The sequence below is a fragment of the Toxorhynchites rutilus genome, chromosome 3 (assembly GCF_029784135.1).
Source record: "Toxorhynchites rutilus septentrionalis strain SRP chromosome 3, ASM2978413v1, whole genome shotgun sequence".
Taxonomy (NCBI): Eukaryota; Metazoa; Arthropoda; class Insecta; order Diptera; family Culicidae; genus Toxorhynchites; species Toxorhynchites rutilus.
Genome location: NC_073746.1, coordinates 35,483,520 through 35,501,757, shown reverse-complemented (window position 1 = coordinate 35,501,757; position 18,238 = coordinate 35,483,520). Strand labels below are relative to the sequence as shown.

The 18,238-nt window shown below is 39.2% G+C and overlaps 1 protein-coding gene across 2 annotated transcripts; it reads left to right on the top strand.

Moving 5' to 3' along the window:
- Positions 1 to 1,075: 1,075 nt before the first annotated feature.
- LOC129778371 (transmembrane protein 87A) lies at positions 1,076 to 18,027 on the top strand. 2 transcript variants are annotated; one of them, XM_055785240.1, is made up of 10 exons: positions 1,076 to 1,264; positions 1,467 to 1,527; positions 1,589 to 1,686; positions 1,750 to 1,911; positions 1,967 to 2,125; positions 2,183 to 2,466; positions 16,256 to 16,465; positions 16,520 to 16,791; positions 16,850 to 17,113; positions 17,669 to 18,027. In XM_055785240.1, exons 1-9 carry the CDS (start codon positions 1,163 to 1,165, stop codon positions 17,068 to 17,070), a joined length of 1,569 nt encoding a protein of 522 aa, XP_055641215.1. In that variant the 5' UTR covers positions 1,076 to 1,162; the 3' UTR covers positions 17,071 to 17,113; positions 17,669 to 18,027. The 2 variants fall into 2 exon arrangements, with proteins under 2 accessions (XP_055641215.1, XP_055641214.1); XM_055785239.1 differs by lacking the exon at positions 17,669 to 18,027 and having other exon boundaries at positions 16,850 to 17,376.
- Positions 18,028 to 18,238: the final 211 nt, after the last annotated feature.

Here is an 18,238-nt window from a genome sequence, read left to right as displayed (position 1 = left end):
GGCATGTGAAGGTTTTTGAATATGAGAAAAGAATCTATGATGGTATGACACCCTTTCCCTCCTCTGAAATAGAGAGGGGGTCCCATATAAATAATTTTAATTTTCTGTATCAAACATTTATTCCATGTAACGGAGAAACATGTTATATGCAAGTAGTTGAAAAATCTTGAACGAAAATTGTGTCGGAAAATAATCTGATATTATAATGACGAGTTTTGGTAGAAGCACTAGGAATTTTATAGTAAAAGGTAATTTTAGAGGGTAGATTAGAATATCCATCAGTAACAGTTCTGCGATTGAACCTTTGAACGTGCGCTTATTAAAAAAAACGTAAATGTGACAATGAAAAATAAATTTTGGGCGGGACGAAGTTTGCCGGGTCAGCTAGTCATAAAGATAAATTTCGATTTTCACAGGAACTCGAAATTTCGTAGTAGAATAAAATGTAGCAGGGTTATTTTGGTTTTTTTTTATTATTAATTGTTTTTTTTACAGGTTCAGTTACATAAGTTTAAAGGAGCCGAATTCTTAACTAAACATATTAACTATATATATATATATATATATATATATATATATATATATATATATATATATATATATATATATATATATATATATATATATATATATATATATATATATATATATATATATATATATATATATATATATATATATATATATATATATATTTATATATATCTATGAACAATTTTCCTTAATGTAGCAGGGTTAGGAGATAATATTATTCTGGTAGATAACAGTCTATCCGTTTAACGTCTTTGGTTGAAACCCACTGAGTGGACGTTTATCATACACTTGTACCCACAAAAATTGATATTATGATCAATATTTGTAAAGGTACTGATAGTATTCCGTCTGTAGCTGTATTGCCGATGCAAAAAATAAATGACGTCACTCCGTCACCGTCACTCTATTGATGTTCGTTCTGCAATCACGTATCACGATGCTTCGAGTGACGTCATCACTGTTACAGTGTTTTGAAAATGAATGCGATCAAAGCAGACCTCCTTATAGTATCTTGCAACTGTATTGATTGCGTGATGGAAACACGAATGTTTAGCAAACTGTCAAAATTTCAAAGCAGACCGATTGCCCACTGATTTTTTTTCCTCACCGAACGCCAACTTGCGTAGCGATGAAGGAGTCGAAAGTTGTGTTTATCTGCTGTTTTTGTTCATTTTTTGGACTGCTGGTGGCCTTCCCCGAGCAGGGCAAATGGGATTTCACACTGACGGCGGTAAGCGATTGTGGGATTCTCTAGGAATTCGTCGGATAGTGTTCTTAAGATTCTTGACTACGTCTGCAGAATTCATGCAGAATTTTTTTTATGTTATGTGAATCACCGAGAACCGAGTGATATTGAAGACTTGAAATTGTTCCGTCGATATATCAGTTATCAAGATCCTGATAAGCGTTTTAATCTTAATTCTTGTTTATAGGATGGACGCTTTATGCCAATTTCCAAGTCGGTCTTCGCTGGATTCAAAATTTATACACAGAGTAGTCTTCACATAAAGTTTTGAATGAATCAACAATTTTATACGTGAGTTTTTTTTTGCAGTTAACTGCGAACCAGTCGATCCAACGAAACCCTCTGTTCCGTTGAAAATAACCTGGACCCTGTTGGAGCTGAAATGTTGGGAGGAATACATCCGAAGTGTATGAGTGGTTGCCTACTTATTTGATTAGAACATTTGCTTATTCTGATATCTTTACAAGCAGTCGTATAATCTTCCGTACGAGGAATGGTTTTTGACACCGAACCAGTCGAAGATCAGCTCCGACCCTATCCACGAAACGTGCAGCCGAGGGGGACACATCAGTCTGCCGGAGTTAAAACTGAAGGAACCGGAGAGCAAGATTGTGAAATCTCGTAGAGAAGCGGTAATTGATCAGCTGGCGGATAGTCTATCGTTGCTCACGCTTAGATTTGTTCTAGGGACAAAGTGAACCACAATCCATCCTTACGATCACGAAAGATGGTTTGTACATTTTCATACTCAGAATCGAGGGAGATGAAGGCTACATTGCAAACGTTCACGTTGAGATGAAGGGACCACACGGTTATTTGTCTGCGGTGGATTGGCCCCTCTTGCCGGTAAAATTGTTCAAGTGGTGACAATTATTCAGACATTTATCAGAGTACAATTTTCAGTTTTACGGGGCGATGTGTTTGGTATACGTGCTTTTGGGTGTCATCTGGTTGGCAGTCTCCTTCCTCCAGTGGAGGGACCTGCTACGGATACAGTTTTGGATTGGTGGCGTCATCCTGTTGGGGATGCTGGAGAAGGCCATGTTCTATGGCGAGTACCAGAGCATCAACTCAACGGGCGTTTCGGTGAGAGGAATGGTTTTGTTGGCCGAATGGGTTTCCTGTGGAAAACGAACGTTAGCGAGAATGCTAGTAATCATCGTTTCGCTTGGATTTGGGATTGTCAAGTGAGTTATTCCAATCGTTGTGCAGCACATGTTAACTGGGCTATATTTAAAATGAGTTAAGAGTCAAATTCGCATTGAGTTTTGTTTACGAATTTAGGGGAGCATCAATGATAATAATTGATTTTCAGGCGTTTTTAAAATTAAAATTATGAATGAAAATTAACTTCTCCATATCAAATTATTATTCTATTTAAATGGAAAACACTTTTTTGCGGGTGGTAAACAAATCTCATACGAAAATTGTGTTTAAAGATAATTTTATGTTATAAAGAAAAGTTTCAGTATAAATATCCGAAACTAGCTGACCCGGCAAATTTCGTCCCGCCCAAAATTTGTTTTTTGTTATCAAAGCCTTCAAACATTCACGTTTTCTTACTAAGCGCAAGTTCACAAGAGTCCAATGGCAGAACTGTTCATTGATTGATCCTCTAGTCGACCCCTTTGAATTGATCTTTTACTATAAAATTCCTAGAACTTCTACCAAAACTCATCATTAGAATATCAAATTGTTTTCAGACACAATTCTCGTTCAAGATGTTTGTCCGTTACATGGAATAAATGTTTGATACAGAAAATATGATAGAATGAAGACAGAACCCTCCCCTCTTCTCCCCTTAGAGAGGAGTGGAGTGTCTATTCACCATAGAAATGTTTCGTGCCTCTTAGAATCTTCACATGCCAAATTTGGCTCCATTTGCTTGATGAATTCTCAACTAATGTAGAAATTTGTGTTTCATTTGTATGACAGCCCCTCCCCCCACGCTCCCCCCTTAGAGAGGGGGGAGGGGCTCAAACTATCATGAAAACCTTCCCCGGCCCCAAAAACCTAAAAATAGATTTTTAGACAAATGGTTTAATAAGAGTCAGAAATACGTGTTTCAATTAGTTAAATAACATGATGTACAAATTTTCGTTCAAATTTGACAATTTTAAGACTGGTTTCGTACCTTCTAATTTAATAGAAATTACGCTTGAGTTTGAGACCCAAATTAAAAGTCGCCACCAGACGTCGACACTTTACCACTGCCGTCGCGAATATGAACTGATGTCCAAATTTATGAGGGGTTCTCCAATGCATCACTAATTCAGAACTGATGCACTCAAAACAAATTATTAGTAACGTATTGGGCATCTTACACGATTAAAATGATTGACAATAAGTGTCTTCAATATCGTGTCAGCTAGGCTTTCGACATCCGATCTAACCTCAATCAATATTTTGCCACTTTACACGGTCAATATCGCCCTCAACCCGAGACAACTAAAGCATCCGCGATGCCTAGTGGCTACATTCGAGTTTGGGATCCAAATTATTACATATAGAATACTGATTTGACTCGGAAAAGTTAATTTTCATTCATAATTTACACTTTAAAACTCGTTTTTCTTTCTCAAAAACACATCACAATACTCGCTTCACAAATATAGACTGTTCCTTTCAGTTTCAGAGATGCCAGATTGTTTTAGTTCGCGAAAATATATGCAAGTTATATTATCTGCAAGCAAATATTTTTATTCCATAAATAAGACTATGACAGTGTAACCCGATTATCCGCGAGCGGGTGATTCGCCGTGTGGATTGTTCGCGACTGCGAGTTCCATAGCAAATCAATAGGCCTTTCCGTAATTTGTTGGTGAGTGGTAGGCCCATGATCTTTTGTTGTGGTCATGGCTTTTACATTATACTCGTATACACGACCTTAGATTATAGATGGTTATTTTAATCATTTTGTACTTTTTATGTTGAAGCATCTTTTTTCGTGTTTGCATTTCTTTTTTGATCTTTTAATGGGTCATCCGCGATTTCCGTTATTCGCGGTGAGTTTACCTGACTATTCCGCGGATGATCGGGATTCTACTGTAACTTGAATTAACACGTGATGTTTTTTCACCTGGGATTTTTCCAGATCTTCTCATTCTCCAAATTTTATAGCGGAGTGTGAAAAAACACACAACTTAGGGCCTGATCACGAACGTCACTTCACGGTGAAAACGAAATTAATTGTATGCAATTTGTATGCACTTCATTTCCTTTTCACCGTGAAGTGACGTTCGTGATCAGGCCCTTAGACGAAAGTGGCTGCCCCGCTCGCTAGCGCAAAGAATGGCCGAGTTCAACGTTAGAAAATTCCTAAGACGTTGTTAATTTTTATTCACTCTCTCACCATCGCATTGTCAGTTCACTTTGAGGTTTGGATTTGTATCATGAAAAGTACCGTATTTTGCTGTTTAAAGTACAGTAATTTACATTTAATGCGACATTTTTATTATTGGACAGACCTGTAATTTTTTAATTAATTGGACATTTTTACCTCTAGTTGGACATTTTTGTAAACATCGAGTTCGGGGCCCAAATTATGGCCCCACATTGAAATTCGCCACCAGACGTCGACACTGTACCACTCTCGTCATCAATGTCCAATTACAGGTCAAAATCGCCTCCAATGCGACACTGATTGGGTCCTCGACATTTCACATTAAATGTAAATTACTGTATCAGTTTTCCAAACCAAAAGCTTTAATTTATGATTCCTACAATTTCAGAAGTTTATAAATTTTAATTGAAATCGCAAAAAAGACTAGCAAAAATTAAATGTCCGCTTGCAAATCTGGCAACTCAGTCTGGAAGTCCGTGAGGCAAAACGCTAAGACAAGATGAGACAACTGGCTTCTTACTCTTTGTCGTACATAAACGAAGCCATAATACGAAGATGCCAGAGTTGCCAAATATTATAAAATTTCGGATTTGGTTGGTGCGAATTTAATGAATTTGCATATTTTCAGTAAGGCAATCTCAAAAAGGATAAAGGATAAAATAAGTCTTTTAAATACCCATGTCTATAATATAATTGTTTACAAGATTTATCGAAATCAGCCAATCAGAAATCAGAACGACTGACAGAAATTTGGTCCGTTTCTGACAGAAATTTGGTCCGTAAAAGACACCCTATTGTCTGATCTTATCTTAGGTAAAACGTCAACATCATGCATCCATATGAAATGTCACGATATTGATGCCCGAAAATCAGAAAACCCGGATTTCTGCGTTGTCGGCCATGTTCAGCTGTCATTATGCTCTCAAATGCCATCATATTGAAATTAATCACTACCATTTTGCAATCATTTTTACATGAAGTGATAAAAATTCCTACTTTTTTCATGGAATTCCGAAAAGAACATCAAGTCGATTTGTCCCATCATGTAAATTAACCGCAAGTCAATCCCATCCTGAAATTATATCATCACGTAGCTGTTATCTTTTTCGATGCTCAATTCTCATTGACTTAACATATGCAATGCTGTGTATATATTTACTGTACTTTTTCAAATATACCGTGGAGGACCGAAATCCTTACATTTCATACAAAAAGTATGCGTTTTGTCTGGTATGCGAGGATTTTGATTCATTTCTTAGATGCATGTATTTTGGTCCCGCACGGTATACGAATCGCATTAAAAATTTCAACTGCCATTATCTTTGAGACAAACTATCCAACTACAGTAGAACCCCGATTATCCGCGAAATAGTCTGGCTAGGTTACCGCGGATTACACGATATACGACTATAAATGAAGTGTAAACATGAAATAGAGATATTTCAGCATGAAAACTATAATTTACCAATACAGAAAACATTAAACTATCCATCTGCAAGGTCGTGTGTATCAGTGGTTAGGTAATATTGAAACTATGATCAAAACAGAAGAGCAAGCGCCTACATCTCACTGACAAATTTTGAGAAGCTCCATAGAATTACTATGGAACTCGCTTCCGCGGATAATCCGCGGATAATCGGATTTCCACTGAATGTCATGTTTGATGTTGGTACAGTAAATTCTTTTTTTTTGCGTCCAATATTTTTGACGTAGGATCTCGTAGGATTTCGGGAACCTATGGGGGGTACAAATTGAAAAACGAAAATAGATCGCATTGTTAAAAATGTCCATTTTTAAACGCTTATTACTCAGTCATGATGGATTTATGAGGATTTTGCGTCAATCGATTTGGGCACTCCATAACAATTTATATTATTGAAGGAAATAATATATATATATCACTAGCTGACCCGGCAAACTTTGTTCCCCTCAAAATGTTTTTTTTTTGTTATCAATACCTTCAAACATTCACGTTTTCTTGCTAAGCATATAACCATGGGTCCAATCGCAGAACTGTTCATTGATTGATCATCTAATTGACCCTTTACAATTTCATTTTACTATAAATTTCCTAGTACTTCTACCAAAACTCCTCATTGGAATATCAAATTATTTTCGGACACAATTCTCGTTTAAGATTTTCCAATCACTTGCAAATACAGTCAACTCTCCACCGATATTTTCCCTAACTCGGTGGATTTCATGGCACCTTTGATTGATTTTACAAGCATTCTTCTCTTCATAACTCGATACCTTCCAAACTCGATGGTCCCTTGAATATCGAGTTAGGGAGAGTTGACTGTAACATGTTTCTGCCTTACATGGAATACATGTTTAATACAAAAAATATAATAAAATGATGACCTCTTAAATCGAACGACCACTTCCTCAAGTTTTGCGATACCCTTTGCTTGATTAGTTCTCGAGATATGCAGAAATTTGTATTTCATTTGTATGACAGACCACCACCACCATATCTATTCCGTTCGATTGTTGTCTCGGTGGAAAATACACGCTTGCCGTTTTCAAGATGGACGGTTAGATTTATAACAGTTCATGAAATGGGAACAACGATAAGTCAGACAACTCCAATGGAGCTGATTTTTTGACGTGGCACTACGTCTAACCGGAGTATATGGGGGGTAAAATGAAAACCTAAACACAAAACATGCAGGAAAAAATGAAAGATTCCGAATGCTTATAACTCGAACATTTCTTACTGGATCGGAAAGATGTTTGCATCAATTGATAAGAAATATTTCTACGCTTCTATCGCAATTAATAAAATGTTATTTTTCATTAGATAAACAATTGAACAACTGTAAAATGTTAAGCGTTATCTAAACGCCCTAGCTGCCTCATTTTGATTGGCCCAATCTACGATTTCCCTAACACAGCCATCTAAACCAAGCAGCCTTGGGGAAATCGACATTGTAAATACATGAAAGTATGGGGACTTTTGTTTTCACCGAAATGTGTTCCCTAACACAGACTTCAAAACCAAGCAGCGTTGGAGAGATCGGCATTGCAAATACATGAAAGTCGGGGGTGTTTTTGTTTCGACTGAAATGTGTTTCTCTAACACAGACTTCTAATCCTTGGAGCGAGGGGAAATCAGCATTGCAAATACATGAAAGTCGGGGGTATTTTTGTTCCGACTGAAATGTGTTTCTCCAACACAGACTTTAGAACCAAGGTGTCTGAGGAAATTGGCATTACAAATTCGTGTAAGTCGGGGGTATTTTTGTACCGACTGGAATGTGTTTGCCTAACACAGACTTCAAAACCAAGATGTCTGGGGAAATCGGCTCATCAAATAAATGCGAACTGCTTTTTGCGAGTGCTTTTGTTTGCCTTTGTGCAAGTGCCTGAAGTTCATCAAATCAAGCAAATTCGCGGTACGTACACTTGAGAGATGCAAACTTCAGAAGGAAACGTAAAATAAAATACTCGTTTGATAATTCTTCCGTTCACATATTTTGTCCTAGGCATCATACCAAACGTAAAAGGACTGTCATTAGATTTACTTGTAACGAAGAACATAATCTAGCACAATGCATTAATTGACCTTATATGGAATTATACAATATTTTTACTCACAAAGCAAATATATTGAATTCAATTGAATTGTTTCATTCTATCAAAAAATTAATCAATACAAACGAATGATTGCTACGCTAAGGCTGTCCCACGTCAACCTTGCGATTATATCATAGATATAACCCACCCATTTTTTCCCAAATATATATTTTATTAAGGCACATGTGGCGTTAGCCCGACGGGGCTGGAAGTTCAATATTTTGACAATTTTTGTCTTACATCTATGTTAGTAATATGTAACCGATTACTCGCGGTTGGCTCGAGGTTAGTATTATAAAGATTCTCATAATTGGGATGTTGCAGTCTCCAGTACTCTCTGTTTGTGTGGCAGACACGGGATACTTCCTATTGGGGTGCAACTGACCATTAATCAGCAACGCCCCCCTAGTCTGTACCTCACATCAATCGTGGTGCATCTCTCTTGACTCGAGGAATCCAGGGTAGAATGGTCACTGGGCGGTACAATCTTCAGCTCGTGTAGAGTTGTCATGAGCGGTACAACCTTTGGCCCTTGTTGAATGATCAGTGGACTGTACAATCTTTGGCCCGTGTATCTGTAAAGAGTGTGTGTATGTATTGCCGCGACTAAGTAAAAGTTTATAGATCGGATAGGAGGGATATGAAACAGGGACACAACGAAGGAAACATCATTAAACGTTGACATCGGCGTTTCTGAGGAACAGGTATAGATGAAGCAGAAGATCAGGATCACGGCTACCTAAGATATCCCGGACGGAGATATCCGATTGTCTGCTTTGTGCTTTCAGTGCTCTAGAGAGCTGAGAGCGAGCAGCATGGAACCGGATACACGACCAGACAACATGCTCGATGTCGTGGTAGCCATCGCCACAATCACAAAGATTGTTTGCTGCGAGCCCAATGCGATAGAGATGCGCGTTTAGGTTGTAGTGATTGGACATAAGCCGAGATATCACGCGAATGAAATCACGACCGACATTCAATCCCTTAAACCAAGCTTTCGTCGAAACCTTAGGGATAATCGTGTGTAACCAACGACCGAACACATCTTCACTCCACATGCGCTGCCAACTAACGAGTGTGTCCTGACGAGGAATGTGAAAAAATTCGTTATAAGCAATTTGCCTTTCAAAAAGTGTGCCTTCTGAAGCGCCCACCTTAGCTAGCGAGTCCGCTTTCTCATTCCCCGGAATCGTGCAATGAGAGGGAACCCATGCTAAGGTAATCTTGAATAATTTTTCGACCAAAACACTCAATAGATGTCTTATTCTTATTAGGAAATAAGATGAGCGTTTATCAACTTTCATTGAGCGGATTGCCTCTATTGAGCGGAGACTGTCTGAAAAAATAAAATAATGGTCGATGGGTAATGTTTCAATGATCCCCAGTGCGTAGTATATCGCACCCAGTTCAGCGACATACACGGAACAAGGGTTCCCGGAATAAATCGCCACAGAAAACGACTGCAACAGAAACCACCGCTTATAAAATGTGTAGTAGGCTATAAATATTGTGGCGCGGTATTGTATTTCAAAACAAGAATTAACCGGGCAAACGTATCGCCCCAGGCAAACGTAACGCCCCGGGCAGACGTATACCGTCCGACGCTCGCTAGAGCTCGGTCGGACATTGCTAAAGGATCGTATCCTATGTTTCAAACTAACCGGGCAATCAGTGGATCCCAGGTTTGCGTGCGAGACACCGCCGCTTCCGACGGCGGGTCGGCGGTGGACTCGGATTGCGTCATCTTGGCGGCATGGGCCGCCTCGATTCCTTATCCTCGCCAAATGGGGACTTCGTCCCCATTACATTGTCCTCAGAATAAATTTCGAAAAACGAGAACAAGAGAATAAATTTATAATAGAAATGTGAGGCACATGATGTTTTTCCCGCGCCAAATATTTCTAGCCTACTACACTTTTTCTAAGCGGTTGTTTCTGTTGCAGTTGTTTACTGTGGCGATTTATTCCGGTCACCGGAACAAGGATCTTTGAATTTGAAAGAGGCACTGGAATTTTCATTGAAGATGCCGAAGCCAGTGGACCCGTTTATGAATGAACCGTCAGTAAAGAACATTTTATCAGATCTAACTTTCCCATATTCTGCCGAAAATATCGGCGGAATAGAATCGGAGCGTAGGTGATCTGGGATTCCATGGATTTTTTGTCGCATGGACAGATCAAAAATGACAGAGGAATTGCAGAAGTATGTGAAGCAAACTTGGTTGGAGATGCCTGGTGAAGGGTGCACGTCGTGGGTAAGGTACTCATGGTATAAAGACAAAGCTTGACTGAGGAGTCAGTTGGAGTAGATTTTCGAAGTTATCAATCACCAATGGATTCATGATCTTGCAACGGATGAGAAATCTGTAGGATAATTCTGTGAACCGAAGAGTAAGCGGGGGTACTCCTGCCAAGACTTCGAGACTCATCGTATGTGTCGAATGCAAACACTCCATGGCTATACGCAAGCAACGATATTGTATTCTCTCCAGCTTGAGAATATGAATCCTGGCAGCTGATCGGAAGCAAAAACTGCCATATTCTAACACTGATAATATCGTTGTTTTGTACAACTGAATGAGGTCTCCTTGATGGGCGCCCCACCTTGTTCCGGTTATTGTTTGGAGAAAATTGATTCTTTGCTGGCATTTCTGTTTCAAATACGCAATGTGTCTCCCCCAGGTACACTTAGAATCAAAATATACACCCAAGTATTTGAAAAACATGGAGTGTTGGATCGTTTTGCCGGATAGTTGAAGCTGGAATTGTGCGGGTTCGTGCTTCCTAGAAAAAACAACCATTTCAGTTTTCTCCGTAGAGAATTCGATACCCAGCTTGAGGGCCCACGTGAACAGATTGTTCAGGGTATCTTGCAACGACTTTTGCAGAACGACGGGATTAGTACCCGTGATGGAAATAACTCCATCGTCTGCAAGTTGTCTCAACGTGCAGTCTCTAGTTAGACAATCATCCATATCATTGACGTAAAAACTGTACAAGAGGGGGCTTAGGCAGGAGCCTTGTGGTAGGCCCATAAAACTGTAACGAGAAGATTTCGAGCTGCCATGAGAGAAAATCATGTGCTTTTCTGACAGTAAATTGTACAGGAAATTATTCAGAATTGGTGAAAGTCCACGATTATGAAGCTTCTCTGAGAGAATTTCCATGGAAACTGAATCAAATGCCCCTTTGATATCGAGGAAAACGGAAGCCATTTGTTCTTTGCGAGCAAATGCGATTTGGATTTCAGAAGATAGCAGCGCGAGACAATCATTTGTCCTTTTACCTCGGCGGAAGCCAAACTGCGTATTTGACAGCAAATTGTTCGTTTCGACCCACTTGTCCAAACGAAGTAGAATCATTTTCTCTAACAATTTGCGAATACAGGAGAACATTGCAATCGGCCTATACGAGTTATGATCGCAAGCCGGCTTGTTGGGTTTTCGTATGGCTATCACTCTCACTTGTCTCCAGTCATGCGGGACAATATTCAGCTCCAGAAACTTGTTGAACAAGTTCAGCAAACGCTGTTTTGCCAAGTCGGGAAGATTCTTCAACAAGTTGAATTTAATCTTGTCCGACCCCGGAGCTGAATTGTTACATGAGAGAAGTGCAATTGAGAATTCCACCATCGAAAAATTCTCATAATCGCTTTGAAGCAATATATCGTGTACGATGTGTTGTGCAGGGACGGAATCGGGGCAAACTTTCCTTGCAAAATTGAAAATCCAACGGTCACAGTATTCCTCACTTTCATTTGTATGGTTCCAGCAACGCATTCTCCTAGCCGTATTCCAAAGAGTGCTCATAGCGGTCTCCCTTGACAAACCGTTGACGATTTTCCGCCAATATCCACGTTTTTTTGCTTTAATCAGACCTTTTAGTTTGGCTTCTAGAGCTTGGTACTTTCGAAACCATTCCACTAGTCCAGTTTTCCGGAATTTTTTGAAAGCGGATGATTTTTCATGGTAGACCTTTGAACACTCCTTGTCCCACCAAAGTGATGGAGGACGACGTCGGAAAGTGGTAGCAGGAACACGTTTCTTTTGAGCTTGAAGTGCGCTTTCGTAAATCAAACTTGATATAAAGTTATACTCTTCGAGTGGAGGAAGTTCATGCATTGAAACAAGTGCTTCAGATATTATTTCTGCAAATTTTCTCCAGTCAATATTTTTCGTCAGGTCATACGCAATATCGACTGACTCACGAGAACCTGATTCATTGGCGATCGATAAAATTATTGGCAGGTGATCACTACCGTGGGGATCTTGGATTACCTTCCACGTTCAATCCAGGGATAACGAAGAAGAGCAAAGTGATATGTCTAGCATGCTTGCCCGTGCAGGAGGGTTGGCTATCCTAGTTGCTTCCCTAGTATTTAAAATTGTCATTTTGAAGTTGTCGCACAGATCATAAATCAAAGTGGCACTGTGGAAAATTATAGTTACTCAAACTATTTTGGATGGAGCTGATGTATCTGCCTATTTTGTAGCGCAAATTTTCGTCGTTTTCATGTGATAGAGTATTCATATCGATATTCTGAATTTAAAATACAGACATATTTCATCCATATTCACGGACTTGCAAATGTATTTAACCCTTTCACTACGGCAGTGTGCTCCATCGGAGTGCTACCACTGAACGGGGCACTGCGCCGAAAAGTATGCATATCGCGCTGGTGTGATCGATGTGCAGTATCACTCTGATGTCGTCTATAGACGACGCTCGTAGCGAAAGGGTTAAAGTTGCAATTGCATTAATATGAACCGTGAGTGTTTTGCTCAGCTGGGGTGAATATGGTACTGCCCAAAGATTGCCAGATTCAATGACTGCATTGCTGATCTCTGTGGATGATTGTCTGCCATTGTCAGTATTTCTTCGTTGATATATGGGACATCAGGATCCGGATCCGATTGGTGTGGAACACGTCTTCGCGATTCGATCGAAATCATCTTTTGCATTCTTAAATCCGTTCCTCTCACAGGGTGTCGACTACCTTCAGAATCCTTGAAAATCAAGGAGTTGAAACAGTGCCAGGGAAAGTCAAGGAATATCAGGTAGTTTCACAAATCTGGAAAAATTAAATTTCGCCAATTAGAATTTTGATTACTGCAGTAATTAGAAAGTTAATAATACCAAAAAAGTTGTATTTGACTAGTGTGACTCCCTTCAATATATGGCTTTTCAATATATGTTGTTCAATTTTGCCTGTAGGACTTAGAAGGGTAAACAGCGCAAAAGTAGACGGCTTTTACAGTCGCAATGTTTTACTGGCATTTGGCATCAGTATCTGCCGTTCAGCTTCAACCAATTCTCTTTCTTTTCTTCTTCGAAAACTATCGATTAACTTCATGCTTGAAAATCATGCTATGAAAGCTGAGCTCCTATGGTGCCTGGAACCAGTTCTGTAGCGCAAATCAGTCCACACTGCTGAAAAAGACATGGTTGGATTGAGACGAATGTTTTATACCAGCCAGGGAGCTGAGAAGGTCTAACTAGGGCGTGATAAAATGAGCTTTATGATGATTTTTGGCTCGATGAAACTCTGTAAGCTATACATTGTCGTTGGTTTCGGCGAGTGTTTGAACAAAACTACAAAGAGGCTACAGATGGATCTGAATGTCAGATTTTGGGATGAAGAAGAGAGGATTTGGTAAATCGTTACATGACATAAATGTTCTTTCTCAAGCATCAGGAACCAACTTGCAGCTTTTGAAGAAAGCATGGGAATTATATATTTGAACAAACTTCTTTCTGTGTCGATGGACACAGAAAGTCTAAAGTTTTTCGACAGAAAAATCTTGAAATTCCATCTGAGATGCGAAGCAATGCGTTGATGTATCCTTGATCTTTCCATCATTGATTCCGATAGAAAATTGGAGGGAAACGATTCGAGATCTTTGAATATTGATTTTTTTTATATTTGACGGATTTTGGTCGTATCAGTGGAGCTCCAGCGGACTTATCACTGAAATAATATTGCTAGCAACATTATCAAGTTTGCTCACTATGATCCGAAAAATGATCAATTGTACCATTTTTGGAAAGGACAGGTTTACGAAAGATTTTACCCAAAATGGTCTTCTTTCTCTCGTTAGAAGCCCTAACGTTGAGAGGCACTTTTCCATGAGCGAACGTTTTTATGAAAATATGTGGGAGGAAACGGTTGTGCTATGCGACAAGTTTATGATGCTATACTTCACTGTGGAAGGGTAGCATCAATAAAAATGTTGGGCTCTCTCCATCATCATATAAATCAAAGCTAATGAAACGGCTACAGGTAACAGAAGTGGAACCTTTTTAAGACATTTGGCATCAACTTTTTTTTTTGAAAACCTTGATTTTCGGCGATTTTTCGTTTTCAAAAAAAAATCAAATTTTAATGTTTGTGATACCAGTCCCAGAATGTCGATTTTTGACAAAAAAAATTTTTTGAGATGACACTAGATCTCGACGTTTTATGCAATTTTAAGACCTTTGGCATCAACCATTTTTTTTTCGAAAACCCCGATTTCCTTTACTCTCCTCTTGGACGATTTTCGATTTTCAAAAAAAAAACTCAAACTATGACCGTTTTGTATTATGAAATGCAATCTCTACCCCTACCTCTTACCTCCCTTCTCGCGTTACGTAATTTGTTCACGACGCCTACTTAGCAGACACAGTATAGATACTGTGTGCGATGAATGAAACACATATCAAAGATTGAAAACAAAACTAAATGGCCGCTAACTTGATCAAATATGATCTTTTTCATAAATCGCACAATAAGAACTGCATGGGAGAATAATTGAGGTAACGTGACGTGACGTGAGAAACAAGTTATTTTCAAGTGAATCAAGAATCTTGAGCGAAAATTGTTTCTGAACATAAATGTATATAATAATTACAAGTTTTGGGAGAAGTAAAAGGAAATTTATAGTAAATAAAAATGTGAACCAATTAGAAGGTCAATCAATGGTGAGTTCTGCAATTGAACCCACGAACGTTCACTCAGTAAGTAAACTCATATAAAAAATAATTTTTGGCAGGACGAAATTCGCCGAGTCAGCCAGTACATAAAATATTAATAACAATACATCGTAGTTTTTATTTTGCGCTTCTATATTTTTCAACTAATGTTTTTTTTTTGACGTGGGACTACGTCTAACCGGAATATATGGGGGGTAAAATGAAAACATAAACACAGAACATGCAGGAAAAAATGCAAGATTTCTAATGCTTATAACTCGAACATTTTCTACTGGATCGGAAAGATATTTGCATCGATTGATAGGGAATATTTCTACGCATCTATCACAATTAATAAAATGTAATTTTTCATTAGATAAATAATTGAATAACTGTAAAATGTTTAGCGTTATCTAAACGCCCAAATTGCCTCGTTTTGATTGGCCCGTTTTACGGTTTCCCCAACACAGACTTCAAAACCAAGCAGCGTTGGAGAAATCGACATTGCAAATACATGAAAGTAGGGGGAGCTTTTGTTCCCACCGAAATGTGTTTCCCTAACACAGACTTCAAATCCAAGGAGCTTGGGAAAATTTGGATTGCAAATTCATGCAGCTCGGGAGTATTCTTGTTGCGACTGAATCTGTTTACCTATAAAGACTTCTAAACCAAGGTGTCTGGGGAAATCGGCATTGCAAATACATGCAAACCGCAAGTACTTTTGTACTCGCTTGCCTTTATGCAGACTAGAGTGCGTTTCCCTAACACGGTCTCACAACGCAAATATATTAAATTCAATTAAATTCGGAAATTGTTTCATTCAATCATAAATTTAATCAATACAAACAAATGATTACTAAGCTAAGGTAGTCCCACGTCAACTTTGCGGTTATATCATAGATATAACCCACCCATTTTTTGAGTACATCCATTGATCCATTGATGTTCCCCCTAGTGTATTTTGACGTTTGAATAGTCAGCCCAGTTAACGAGAGGAATTCGTTCGCGCTGGCCTTGGGAATTCGTTAACTGGGCAGCGCCATTAGCCCAGTTAGCGAATAAGTGCTGAATTACACTTGATTTTAAATGGTGTTTTCCCAGACCACGATTGGGACCAATGCTGCATCGTGTTGTTGGGACTGGATTTCTATATCTTGTGCTGGCTTGTGTGGAGAGCTTCCTCCGGATTATGCACACCAAAAATGACCAGCTGCTAGTGGCAAGTATTCCATTAGCCGTTTTGGACTCCGCTATCTGCTGGTGGATATTTACTTCCCTAGTTCAGACCACGCGTACGTTGCGATTGCGAAGGTAAGACCCTATTTTGTGAAATTATGCTCCAATGTGAACACGTTGTTCTTCCAGAAACATGGTTAAACTCACGTTATATCGTCACTTTACGAACACGCTGATTTTCGCCGTGCTCGCTTCCGTTGTGTTTATGCTGTATTCCATCAAAGTGCACCGCTTCGCTGAATGTTTGACCGATTGGAAGGACCTGTGGGTGGACGACGCCTTCTGGCATGTGCTCTTCTCGACGCTTCTGCTAGTGATTATGATTTTGTGGCGTCCCACGAATAACAACCAGCGGTACGCCTTCACGCCTCTGTTAGATAATCCCGAGGATGAAGACGACGGTGCGTAACGTTCATCAATTTTTCAATCATAAAACCATTCATTCTTTGTTCCATGCAGATGAGGAGGAACAGTTTGTGTCGGATGCGTACGGCGTTAAAATGCGAGGCGCCCGTAGTGCTTCTCCCAAACCGAACGCCAAAAGTCCTACCAACGAGGAGGACGATCTCAAATGGGTCGAGGATAACATCCCGGCAGCGATAGCCGACGCGGCCCTCCCAGTGCTGGATTCCGACGAAGAGATCGTGAACACCAAGTTCGAGGTTTCGAAAATGCAATAAGGTGGAAATATTGTGTCGGGGAGAAACAACGCGCCAGCGGAAGGTAATGAAAATGCCCATTTTCTCTACTAACTGCAAGACTGCTAGAGAGGATGGACCGGGGCTTCGCTTTTAGATCGATAATTAGAGGGGTTATTTTAGGATTCCAGATGGATGAAATGTTGCGCTAGTCAAAGTTTGATGATACATTTTTGGGGTTTTCGGATCCTGTGGAATGTTTGTCTGTTTTTGCATTCACTTTGCCCAATAAATATGGTCCACGATGAGCTAAGGCCATTCATCCGCGGATGGTATTCATGTTCCAAACATTTCCTTTATTTTTCCCGTTTGTTACTTCAATTTTGCACAAAACTGACCATTATTCATTAGGAAAACATGCTTCGGGCAAATCACCCAGAGCAAATACATTTATAGTATTGTATTCGAACCGACGCTAGGTTTTAGTTAGTGTTTTTAGAGTACATCGCTTGGGAGATAAGCAATTCTACTAAAGGTGTGTGTACGTGCACCGATTACGAGCAGAAAATGTTCCGTCTAGCAATTTTTCTATCCACGTATTTCATAGGTATATATTTTTTCCTTTCCGTCTTTTCGATAGCAAATGCAATATTCAGACTACGGGAGTTCCGTTGTTGATTTTTAATCCACAAAAAATAATGCGAACGGTTTGAGACGCATAGGAAACGATGAACTAATAGACGGCTCAGAGCTTCGAAATGTTTCCATTATCGTAGAGTAATTATTAGCTTGGATTTACAGGTCGAAACCGGAAGGAAAAATCAACAAATCCGAGCAGAGTTCAATGACGAAAACTTTTTGAAATAAATTAATACATTTATTATTTTTTTTTGTACATAGGGTAAAGCATATATTTATTATTTTTTTCGGTACATTTAACAAAATTGTAATACTAAATACAAGAGAAGGACTGTATTCAAAACTAAATAAATCTTATTGGAAATAAAGGATTTCCATGTTCATTTCCTCCGAAATGCGCCAGCTATAAAACATCTGTTTCACATGTTTGTCACAGTACGCAGCCATTTATTAAATATCGTACGCAAGCAGTTGTACACAATCTTCTTCATTTTGCACCGTGAGTAACGCTCCCCTTTAGTCCATGTGGCGAAAGCCGTGACATGGTTCAAGTAACGGTGTTCCAGAAGAC